The 12407-nt window shown below is 54.4% G+C and overlaps 1 protein-coding gene across 10 annotated transcripts in view; it reads right to left on the bottom strand.

Annotated features, from left to right (window-relative positions):
- EP400 (E1A binding protein p400) overlaps positions 1-12407 on the bottom strand; it is a 114677-nt gene that overhangs the window by 67956 nt on the left and 34314 nt on the right. For 6 of the 10 annotated variants that reach the window (XM_082641637.1, XM_082641634.1, XM_082641631.1 and 3 more), the window contains 10 exons: positions 11362-11452; positions 9848-9955; positions 8978-9339; positions 6605-6898; positions 5850-6035; positions 3733-3873; positions 2882-2960; positions 2154-2203; positions 1743-1800; positions 806-895 (listed from right to left, as the gene is read on the bottom strand). In XM_082641637.1, coding sequence (XP_082497763.1) covers positions 806-895; positions 1743-1800; positions 2154-2203; positions 2882-2960; positions 3733-3873; positions 5850-6035; positions 6605-6898; positions 8978-9339; positions 9848-9955; positions 11362-11452 — 1459 coding nt within the window. The remainder of the gene's footprint in view (positions 1-805; positions 896-1742; positions 1801-2153; positions 2204-2881; positions 2961-3732; positions 3874-5849; positions 6036-6604; positions 6899-8977; positions 9340-9847; positions 9956-11361; positions 11453-12407) is intronic. The other 4 variants (XM_082641629.1, XM_082641635.1, XM_082641633.1 and 1 more) reach the window with 2 other exon arrangements.

Raw genomic sequence — 12407 nt, forward strand, 5'->3', positions numbered from 1 at the left:
ACCATAAAGAGAGGGAAGACCCACCCCAGACTGGAAAAAGGTCACTAGGACACACATCACTGACAAGGAAACGTGTCCAGAACACAGGAAGGACACCCAGAGTCAGTACAGAAAAGAAAACCCAAAACCAAGTGGGCGAGGACAGCTGTGAGAAGACGCTGCACCTCGTGGGTCACGGTCCCCCAGCACAGGCAGACACCACCAGGCGTTCCTGGGACGCGGGGCCCGGCCCAGCACTCCAACCACGGTGGGGCGCCACCTCACGTGCGCACGCCCCGCAAGCCGGCCCCCTGCTCTGAGCACAGACGCTCGAGCACGTGTGCACAGGACACACGAGAGTGCCGCAGGCAGCGCTGCCTGTGAGGACGAACGCAGGGAAACCCCAAACTGCCCGCCGACAGCACAACTGCTAACCCGTGACACGTGCACACAGACCAGCACTCAGCCGTGGGCACGACTCTGTAGCCACACACCTCCGCGGGGGCGAAACTCGGGAACGGAACTGAGGAAGGCCAGCGGGCGAGCCTCCAGAGTGATTCCATTCCTACCAAGCTCCGAGACCCAAACAAAGCGGTACGTTCAGGATCCACGCAGGGGGAGGGGGAAACTGAGTGGAAGGAATGGTAAATGCAAGACCCAGGCCGCAGTCACCCCTGGGACGAGGGCAGAGGTGGAATGGCGCTCTCTCCTACACTGGGCGGCGTGGCCGCTTACAGCGCACGCGACCTACTGCGGTTTTTATACCTTCCGTGTGTGTTTTAATAAATGTTTAATGGAGCATCGTAGGAAGCCGCTCGGAGCTCACCTTCTCTGGCTAACTCCAACAGCTCCGCCTGGTGGTCCGCAGCCCCCTCCAGTGCCTCTTCCTCTGCGATCGTCTCCTCCTCGTCTTCCACTGGAACGGCCACCATCAAATGTCAGCGAGAGAGACCCCACAGCATCTTCCCTGCAATTACTCATGAAACGCTACAAGGCTCCAAAACTGTCATGCACAGCCATTAGAGAAGTGAAAATTAAGTCCTAATTTCTCAGGTTAAATCTGGAAGTGATAGTTTATTAAGTAAGCAAAAAACCAGGGACCGCACTTTATACTTCCTCTTCCATTTCACACTGTGAAATAGAGGTCGGTTTTCATCATATGACAGACCTACTCGGGCCACAACAGGGAGCGATGTGGAACTTCCTGTCCACCTGCAGAGCCCACTACAGAGAGACCCACAAGCATGCTGTTCAGTGTCACTATGAATCCGCCATCGCCCATTTCAGAGGCCCCAGCCCCTGCCCAGCTGAGGGCTCCCCGAGCTCAGCTCCTGTCCGGCAGCTCCAGCCCTGCAACCCCACAGCCGGCTCCTGCTGGCTAAGAGTCCACCAGCACCCACGGCAGAGCCCCACCCGCCCTCGGGTCGCCTCTCCATCTGAGCTGAGCCCTCACCATGGCACGCCTTCCCTCCCGCTGACTCCTGCCCCCAACACGCACCGCCTCTCCTCCCTACCGACAAAAAGCACACGCACGCACGCACGCGCCCGGTCCGACACCGTCCCTCCTCCACAATCCAACTCCTCGTCTCTCCACTGCAAAACCCCACTACCCACCAAGGCCCCCGGCCCCCAAGAGCGTAAGCCACTGAGCCACCGGACTCTTCCAGTCCAGGCGGTCCTCGATGCCCTGGCAGCACCGAGCGAGCTCTCCAGCTGCGCTTTCAGAGCGCCCTGCAGACAGCCAAGGCACCAGGGGGACAGACCTTCATCATCGGTTAAAGATGTGCTTGCTTTTCTTTTCCTTCCAGGTATCCCTGAATCCTGTGACACAGAACACAAATCGTAAGTGTGAGATCTGAAAACACAGAATGAGAACCCAAAGCAGAACTGTCTACTCAACATGCACCCGGGAGGACCTGGGAGGGCCCGAGCCAGGCGTGTCCACGGCAGACAGACGCCGCACGGCGGGCAGGAGGCTGCGGGGAAGCAGGACGAGACCCACTCCTGCTCTTCCCAAACCACCAAGGTTAACACCCAGGTGAGCCTGAAGCTGGAAAGAACCAGCTGTAGGCCCAGGGGGCACCGCTCTCCAGTGAGAGAGAACGCTGTTCATGCCTACGCCTTCCTGCAGACAGACACCCCCTCACACAGCGACGCGACAGTCCCGAACTCACCACAAAGCTTTCCCGTAACACATCAAGCCCTGTAGGTCTCGACTCTTTACCTAAAGAGACAGGTAACGTTGATTCGCTTTCACTGAGGCAGTGGAGGAGGTGATGCTCCTCACACGACCATGGGCACCTCTGCCCGCCCCCCGAGGAGAGGACAGCAAGGCGGGTCCCACCTCCCCTCTGCGACGCAGGGCAGCACAGCCACACCGCCACGCCCACTCTCGGCTTCAGCAGGAACCTAGAGTCTCCAAGCTGGCAAAGCTTCTCACTCATGACTTGCATAATCTTAGAGCTCCGTGACTTTCAACAGGGACCACCTCCTTCACCTCAGTTTCCTCATCAGTAAAAGAGAGGAATCCTCCCGGCCCCCTCCCCAGGTTCCAGTGACGGGGTAGCTACTGCTGAGCACCGTGGGAGCAGCACGACGCCTAGACACGGTGACCGCGGCGGGGTGGGGGGCAAAGCCTGGGGAGTTCACCTCACTCTCCGGGGACACAGGGCACAGGCTCAGAACCTCAGTCCTGAGAGCCCCCCAAAGTTGGTCACCCTGGGGCTTACTGACTCATACTAGCGAATCTCAGAAGAGCTGAAATGCCAGGACCAGGCTGCTGAGTAAACGGCCTCGCTGGGGAGGCTCTGCGGGAAGCCACGATGTCACAAGGCGACGGTGAGCAGAGAATCGAGCAAACACAGCCCGCAAAAGGGGAAGGCTTTTTGAAAAGTAATCATACCTTTCCGGGAAACTTTCTGGAAATTTAAAGCCTTTTTCCTTTTTTCTTCTAATTCTACTTGTAGTTTTATTTCCACAACCTAAATGCAAAGAGTTAAATAAATAAGCATGTTACTAAGAATGTATATTATAAAAGTTCTATATATGAAAACATTAAAACTCACACATGTAGACCAAAAGCACAGCTGTCCCAACCCCATTTCAGGTTAGAGCTGACCCTTGGACAACGTGGATGTGAACTGTGCAGGTCCACTGGTACTCAGATTTTTTCCGGTAGTAAATCCTACAGAGCTGCATGGTCTGCGGCTAGCGACACCCGCAGCCGTGCAACCGCAGATGCAGAGGGCGGATGGCAAGCTGTGTGCAGCGGCCCTAACTAACCCCCCGCGCTGTTCGAAGAGACATGTTCAGTTTGGTTCTCTTTCATTAGTTTGTGTCAACTGCATCCTGCCCCAAGTCGGTCAGACGGTGAGAAGAGAATTTTTACGAAAAGGAAGCGAGAGGCGGAGCAAGCCTCTCTGGACCTAAGCAGCCTCTAGTGACCTGCGCCAACCCTAAGCAGAACTACCTGAAGGGCCCCCCAGGAAGGCTCCCAGACGCCACAGAGCGCGCGGGCCACGGCTGATGGGGATCGCGATGCACAAAGAGAAACCCAGAGGCAGAACCGGGTCTCCTGATGAGCCAACAGCCCAGAGGCGCCCAGGAGGTGCGGGCACCCGCCTTTCCGAACGACACCGCAGGCTCTGCCTGTGGGATTTCCCCATCGCACAGGCAGGCGGGGCTCAGAAGGCAGCCTCACCAACCCCGACACAGTCTATGCTCCCAGGAGCCCATCAAAATGTCAGAATTTACCTGTTCAATATTTGACCAAAAATACTCTATTTCTCTAGCAGTTGACGCAGCTATCCGTCTCAGTCGGTTCTGTTCTTCTCTCCTGCCCCGTTCCTCCCGAAGCTGCTTCTCTTCGTGATGACGCACTACAGTTCTGACAAGCTAGTAAATCAAAGTCCAAGAATTTTATGTTGTGCGCTGTGTCATGCTATCAGAAAAAAGATACGTAACGCTTCTTTAAAATCTTCTCAGCCCGTAACTACATATAATCCACAGAGAGACACACCCTCACCTGCTCTAAAGGCGCATGGGAGAAATGCTGATTCCAGTGAAAACCACCACCAATGAACGGTCTGTTTGACTTTCCTACAAGTGTTATTCTACCAAATACACATATTTTTCTCCAAAATGGAATATCACACTGTGCTACAATCTTCCTTTCCCCCTTTAATATATGAGGAACATCTTTCCATCAATCAACACAGATCAAAATCATTTTTAATGCGTATCATTTCCACTGCGTGAATGCAGCAAAATTTAACTCCTAGGTATGAAAAAAGTTGGGTTGGGATAATTCACATTTTTTAAGGCTTTTGCTTTAAACTGCCAAACCGCTTTCCACAATTTCTACTCTTTACATTCTCACCAGCTGTACCTCCAAAAGGTACAGAGAAGTAACTCAGAAAGGGACACATCCTGAGCCCCGAGTGCAGCGGAGCTGCCAGCCCCTCAGCTCTGCGATGACCCCGAGGCAGCCGCCCAGCACAGGACTCCCAGGGCCTTGTCCGGGTTAGCGCACACCCCTCGCAAGAAGCCGCCTGCTCCCGGGGGTGGAGGGACGGCGCGAGGAGGGGCAGCACAGCGCACAGCCGCGGCCCCCGGCTCAGCTGCCTCTCAGCCCCGCTGCCCAGCGTCCACCCCTGCCCCTCGCCCCCGGCCACTGCCCTGTCCAGCCCTGCGCCCACATGCTCAGGACCATCAACTTTTGTGAAAAAGGAAGTGTTTAAGAAGCGATCTTGTTTTTTTCTTAAATACACATGAATCTGATTAAAGACCCTTTACACTCAGACTCTGCTGTTACCCCCTTGGTGTCGGCTTCTCTCTACCAAAACTACGTGGGGAAAGCAAGGGGGAGAATTCAGAGGAGGGAGGTGGACAGGCAAGGCACACAGGATCAATCCCCAGTCCTGAGAGTATAGGAAATGTGAAGGCAGCATCCAGGTCCCGAGGAATAAAGACACACAGTGATGGAGGGAGAAGCAGCTGGGCCTGGAGCTATGTACACGTACGCAAGGACAGCTGCTCTACACTCTGGGACCCAAGAGCCCTAGAAATCTGTCACTTTCCACACTGCCAGCTTTAGCAGTAGCATCTTCTAGAGGTCCTACCCCGGGCTGGATGCCTACTTCGGGAGCAGAGAGAAGGAAATACATTCTGAGCCAGAACTGGAGAGAAGCTGGACTGGAAGACCAGGCAGCACAGAGCAGGCAGGCTGCGGGCAGCCAGAAGGCCGGGACCAGTGCCTGAGCTTCTGGCCAGCCACCTGGCCTCTTCCCCCTTCCTACTCTCAGCCTGGATCTGGGGGGCTGCAGGCACCCTCACGCCAACTGCCAGGCAAAACTGGCCAGAAGAAGAACCCAAATCCCAGGACAGAACTGCAGCAGGAGGGCCGTGTCTGCTCCCAGCAGTCCACGCCAGAGCACTGGGGACAGCCCTCAGAAGTGAAGCAACGCAGCAGTTACTTCCTAAACGGCAGCAGAACATTCTTCAGCTACATCGTAAGTCAAGAAACCCTTTAGAGGGACCTCCCTGGCGGTCCAGTGCTTAAGAACCCGCCTTCCAGCGCAGAGGACGCAGGTTCGATCCCCGGTCGGGGAACTAAGTTCCCACACACCGTGGGGAAGCTAAGCCCGCGCACCTCAACGAAGAGAGCCCAGGCACCGCCAACTACAGAGCCCATGCGCTCTGGAGCCTGTGTGCCACAACTAGAGAGCCAACACAGCCAAATAAATAAATATTTAAGAAGAAAAAGAAACCGTTTAGAAAGTGGGGCTGGGAGACCTCCGTCCACACACTTTAAGCCCCTGGCGCTGCTTGATGACCCCTGGGCACCGCAGTGGCCTGTGTCTCAAACTCACCTTCTTGGCAGCAGCCACCTTCCACCTCCTCTCCTGGGCGAAGTCTGTGGCCATCCACTGCATCTCCTCCAGCAGGTAGTCCCAGTGCGACTTGGACCGCGGGGCCTCCTGCAGCTTGGGCAGCCGTCTGAGGGACCACAGGCCTTCTTTCCTTAAATCTGCTATCCGCTGATGGATCTGGTTCTCCTGCAAGGAGCACAGGGGTGCAAGATGTCCAGCACAGTTTAAGTGCAAGCCACCGATGCACACCCCAGTCAGCGCGACCCTGCTACGTGGAAGTCTCAGCAACAAAGAAGAGTTGCTGAACAAGGCTCTACGAGAAGGCAGAGGCAAAGGCGTGCGGCCCCCAGGAGCCCCATCCTGGAAACCCGGGACAGAGCTCCCAGACCAGTGCTCACAGTGGAGCACTTACAAATAACTGCTCAGTCGCCCAACAAACAGCAAGCGCTCACTAGGTGCAGGCCGTGGGCTGCACTGGCCTGGTGAGCTCTCAGCCTGCACCCCACGCCCCCCTCCCCCGACTGCTGACACCAGCACAGAAAAGACCTTCTCCACACCAGTCTAGCTGCCCCTCCAGCAGGACGGGGCCAACTACGCGGTTTTAGTCTTGGTTTCTCTGGCTCACAGACCTTTACTATCAGGTGCTCCGCCTTACACTACTGCCCCTTAGAAAGCGAGAGCGCACGCGCGCCGCAGGCTGGCATGTACGGTGCGTCCTTCTCGAGCACCTTCAAGAGCCCTTTAGGCGCACTTACCAGCGCTATCTGTTCTGCCAGCTTGTCCTGAGAACCGTCGTGGGGCGCGGCGGCATTCTGAGCGGGGCTCTGTGGTTTCGGGGGCGCCGACACGGCTGCCCCCGGGGAGCGGGCGATGACCGGAGACAGCGACTTGGCTGCCGGGGAGGGTCTGTTCACCGGGGAGGCCCGGGCAGGCGAAGGCCCCGGGCCTGAGCCACTGGCGGGGGCAACGGTCGAGGCAGAGGAGGCGGAGGGCAGCGGCCGCGGGCAGGTCTGGGCGGGGTCCACGGGCGGTCTGGGCGGCGCCACCGTCTGGCAGGGAAAACAGGGCTCAGCGCCGTGCCCGGAACCCACAGGCCGGCTGGAGGCCCCTGTGCAACGCCCCTCCCTCTCCCCAGCAGCGCAGACCGACCAGCGGGCCCGCTGCGGACCACAGGGCCACGCAGACTAACCGTGTCTACAGAAGAGAAGAAGCCCTGCTAGTCCACAAAGCCACATCAGAGCTCCCTGTAAACGGTGCCTTCACATATGGTCTTATGTCGGTTTTTTTGGTTTTTTTTTTTGCTTTTTCCAGCTTTTTCAAGTAATTTTTTAGAATTTTTAATTGTAGAAACTTCTTAACTGAGAAGTACCAAATGCTCACCGTGCACCTGCTCTCTGAAGGGCAAAGACAAATTCCATGCGGCCCTCTTGTGGTGGGCAAGCTGAAGGTTGGAAACCCTCCTCTGTGCCGTCCCGAGAGCCAAGCTTGTAAAACTGAGGAGCCCCTCCGCCCAGCCCTCCCCGGGCCGAAGGTGAGCTTAGATTCACACGGGAATTCCGGCCGGGAGGAAGTGGGGGGACAGAGAGCAGGGAAGGCAAGGCCCTGCCACGCCAGGAGGCCTGAGGACAGAGCGACGCGCACGCGGCACGTTTATAACCCGCGGTGCGGACGAGACACTGCGGCCAAGGCCGGGCCCCTCACGGCACACAGCTTCTCCGCCCACCTCTAAGGAGATTTCCTCCACCTCAGCGGTCGGTAAACTGTGGCCGGCCACACACTTTGGGAGAGTTCCACAGGCCACGGTCGCTCATCTGTGGGCCCTGGCGCTGCTCTCACCTTCAGCGGCGGAGCTGAGCGACTCAACAGGAAGCACACACCTGCAAAGCCTGAAATACCGTTACGCTCCCTCTCTGTGGCCCTTTACAGAAGAAGTCTGCCGGCCCTGCCCAAACTGGAAGGAACAGAATTCCACAGCTTCTGGAAGGAATGGAATTCCACGGCTTCTGTAAGGAGCTTCTCTAAAATCACAGATCACACCGTCGACAATAAGATTGGGAAATAAACCCAAGAAAAACGTCAGTGCTGCGTGAGGTCGGCACCAGGCTCAGTGACAGTATTCAGAACAGAGCGCCTCACATGCACGGAAACCTCAAGCCTGCGAAGGCCCAAGAAGCTCAGCGCCCTGGCGGGGGAAGGGGGTGCTCCTTCCCAAGGTGCACAAAAGGCTCCAGAATCAACCCAGGGGGCCAGTCACAGCCCCTCCAGCACTGGCTGACCAACCTTGCCAAGTTATCTGGCCTCTCTGGCCTTGGTCTTTTCATAGCTAACGGGCGTGATAAAGATTCTACCACAGAGGGGTGCCAGGCAGAGGAGAGCAAGTAACGGCCCGGAGGCGCCCGTCACCACGCCTCACACCTGGCAGGCGGGGAGTGAAAGGCAGCATCCCTACATGAGAGCAAACCTCTACCATCACCAGAAGAACTCGAACTCCAAGCCCAGCTAGGAAATCTCCTTGTTAACGAGGGAGAGGGGAGAGGAAGGGGGGGTTGTCCTGAGCGGCTGACCACACGCTGCTGAGACAAGCCTCTGAGAACACTGCCTCTGGCCCCTTTGGTGCCCCAGACCCGTGCTTCACAAACGCACTGCTCCTCAGGGGCCCCACGTGGTCTACTGTACACGTTCCAGAAAGACGTCTGGGGGAGGGTAATTCGTGGACGAGGAGGGGCCCTATGAACCTGGAAACGCGTATCCAGCCTGGACAGCAGCCTCACCCACGCTCGTGGAGTGGAGCGTCGGGGGGGCGCCGTGGACAGAGCCCAGCGGGCGGCCAGGAGCTGCGGGAGCCCCAGCGTTACGGGCACAGCAGGTGGGACCAGGGCCACCGTGCCCTGCACGGGGCTCCCTGTGCCGAGAGCAGCGCTTGGAATCGTGTCGTTTTCTGACGCTTTAATAACAAGAACTACGACCGCACAGTAAATTTACTTTGCACCTACTGAACTGACCGACTGCAGCACGGCGGAGAGCGAGGCGCTGGGAGAGAGGGAGTGACCCCGCTGGGCACCGTCCCGGCCAGCACACAGCCTGTCTCCTTCCGCCTCTAGCTCGGGCACGGCAGGGGCCCGGAGTACCTGCGGCTGGGACGGGAGCGGAGGGGCCTGCATCTGCGCCTGCGCGGGCACCGGGACGTGGAGGGCCGCGGGGAGCGGGCCGGGCGGGGGCGCCGGGGCGGGGGCGTTTGGCGGCTGCGTCTTCACCGGCACCGGGAGCGGGGTCTGAGGCTCCGCCGTCTGCGGCTGCGGGGGGAACTGCAGCGCCGGCGGCAGGGGCGCGGCGGGGAGGCCGGCCGGGGGCAGCCTGGCGGGCAGCTGCGGCGGCGGCGTATGCAGGCTGGCGGCGTTCTGCACGGGGGGCCCCGTGGAGGGGTCGTAGCGCTGCTGGCTCTGCTTCTGGCCGGCGAGCTGAGCGGCCTGCGGCGCGGGTGGCATTCCCCCTGCAACAGAGGGCAGACCCAGCGGCCCTGACTCCGGGGCTCAGAGCCCACGGGCCGTTGCCGCCTCAGACCCTGCGCTCGCAACACACACACTCAGACGGGAGGGTTGCCTGGCGGGAGACCTCTGTGCGTCAGGTCTAACGTGATAAGTGAGCACACAACAAAGGAAAGCAAGGCCTCGGCCTTTGCGAGTTAGCATGAAGCAGAGCAGGCACGGGGTAACCGCAGGGTCCCTACCACAGCAGCGAGTCAGAAAACACACAGGAGGGAGAACCGGAGAGAAGCTGAGGACAGTGGGACGTGCGGCTCCGCTAAAGGGACAAGAGCTGGTCTCCGGTGCTTTCTTCATACTGTGTGAAGTGGGACTCCGAGGGACGTCCCAATGGCAGAAACCACCTCAGATATGCTACCTGGACTGCACAGGCTTCAGTCTGCTGCTGCTTCCTTAAGCCCTCTCTGCACTCCCTCTTTCTGAGCTAAGAGAGCTAGTTCTGGCGCTGGGTCTTACCTTGAACTGTCGGCATTAACTGCTGGAGAGGAACTCCCGTATTCACCCCTGGGTGCTGGAAAACTACCCCTTGGTGACCCACTTCGAGTCGAGGTCTCTTAGACTGCTCTAGAATAATTTTCAGAAAAGGTGCAGTTTGATGTAAAAATGAAACCACAAAAGTAGTAGAAAAAACATGTGTAAGTGTTTTTATCATCTTTGAACAGAGAGGCCTTTCTATGCATGAACCAAAATGCAGAAGCCATAAAAGATAAGGTTGATAAATATAATTTCTTTCCGTTAAAAATTTGTAAATATAAGGAAGAGCATCATAAAAAAAGGCAAAGGACAAGCGTCAACCTAAGAGACAATTACCTGCAACATACATAACGGGCAACATTCATAAAGCTCTTACAAATTAATATGAAAAGGATCAACAACCAGAAAGACAAAATGGGCAAAGAACACAAACAACGAGCAGAGGGACACATTCACAAATGGTTAAAAACATGAAGAGGTAACTGAAACCGTATCAAAATTAAAGAAATCCATTATCAAAACAAAGATTTTAGTTTTTACCCATTGGATCGACAAAGATTAAAAGATACTTAATAAAATGGCCAAAATTTGAGAGAACCAGAAATTGATGATGGGAGCAAAAACTGACCCTACCCTTTTGGAGGGCAATTTAGCCTCACTAATACTTAACTATGCATACGTTTTGATCTAGCAATTTCACTCTTGGAGCGCTGCTTTTAGATACATGGACAGACATGTACAGAAAAAAATGTGAAACTAAATGTCCAATCAGGTTTTGATTACAACAGAAAAAAGGTGATACTAACAAATGAATGCTAACACGGGTCTGATGAATAAAGAAGGAAGCACCCATGCAGTGGGTGCAGTATTTTGCAGCTATCAAAAAGAATGAGGTCCATGACTGGGAAAGATGGCTTAGTCAGTTAATATTAAAGACATAACAGTGTATATATATATATATATAGGATCACGTTTGAACCTTTTCAGAATGACACACCGGTAGCAATGCTTGTCTGTGAAACTGAACAAACGTAGCCAGTTCTGTGGCTAGGGGATGGGGAAGGAATACCGAACCAGAGACAGACTTAAGCTACACCCTCCTAAACTGTTTGAATCTTTTACACAAAATGTGCATTAAGTTCCTAAGTTGGAGAAAAAATTCAGTTTGAAAAATGAATGACAATTTGAAAAGGCAGATGGCTTTACACTTAATCATGGCATGAGGACTAAACAGCCTACAAATGCATACAGAAAATCAAACTGGAATATACCTGTTCAACTGACAAATTTCTAACTTCAGTACACATAAACATGCACATAAATATTTTGTTTAGCTGATTACCACCAAAAGAAAAATTAACTTTCAAAGTAGAAACTAACCAAAACTAAGTTCCTTAGGGGCCACGCTTTAGAAACAGGTGGCCACTCCACTGGAACACCCAAACCAAGATGCTGACTGGCTCCGGGGGCCCTTCAGCCTGTGCTCTGTGACGTACCTGCCGGAGGCCCCGCCTGCTGCCTCTTAAAGGGGTCCGTTTCGATCACACTGCCGGCCGCTGCCACGAGGGTCCCTGCAAGGGCTTGCTGCTGGAAAAAAAAAAAAAAGGAAAAACTGAGATTTTCATAATTTAAATGCATTACAAGCATGAATATAAACGAACACTATCGTAATTATCCCAAACACTGACTTCCCTTCTTTTTAAGAAGAGAAATGTCATCTACCCAATGTATTATAATACATAATTTAAAGTTCTAACTTACCTCTGGAGGATAAAAAAGGATTTGCATTCTGGTTTTAAATGGAATTTCAGTTCAATGCAAATCTAGAGTCCTTGAGAAACGAGCTGGCTTTGCACACACAATGACGGCAGAAGCTAACGCAGGAAACATCAGTCTCACGGAGGACCACAGCTTAGCCTCCTGACCTGTCACACTGCCTGTCGTCACTGAGCCCGCCAAAATCACAAAAGCTGAATGATGAGAAGACTGAAATTGTCTTCCCACTGGAAAATGGCACTAAAACTCCAATTAATAACTATCTAATTGACTTCAAAATGGTACTGCAGTTAGCACCCTACTTTATATATAACTGTGTGAAATACATACAGGTTATTTAAAATGTTTAAGTGAAAAGCTACTGGCAAAGACAGAAACTAGCTGACTCTGGGCGCCCTACACCTTTGACACCTCTGCACTACCCCTGAAGGGCTACTGAAGGCTAAGCATGATGTTTAACAGTTGCTAACTTTTAAAATAATTCAATTATATCCACTCTACTTAGCGAGGCATTTTAAATGCAAAAGTTACAGATGTCTGAACGAAGAAACTGCCTGTGAGAGTGGCTATTGACCCCAGCATCCCTAGGAATGGACACTACGCTGCCAGGACCAGCCATGCTGCAGGTTTTGCCTCACATGGGGAAAGGCCTCAGAGTAATGAAAAGGGAAAGTAAGCACCCCCTGTTTACATTTAACAAAGATGGGGGAGGAAGGAAGAGAAGGAAGGAGAGAGAAGAGAAAAGAATGACTTAAAAAACAGACAA

Source organism: Mesoplodon mirus (genome assembly GCF_964341445.2).
Source record: "Mesoplodon mirus genome assembly, chromosome: 13".
Taxonomy (NCBI): Eukaryota; Metazoa; Chordata; class Mammalia; order Artiodactyla; family Ziphiidae; genus Mesoplodon; species Mesoplodon mirus.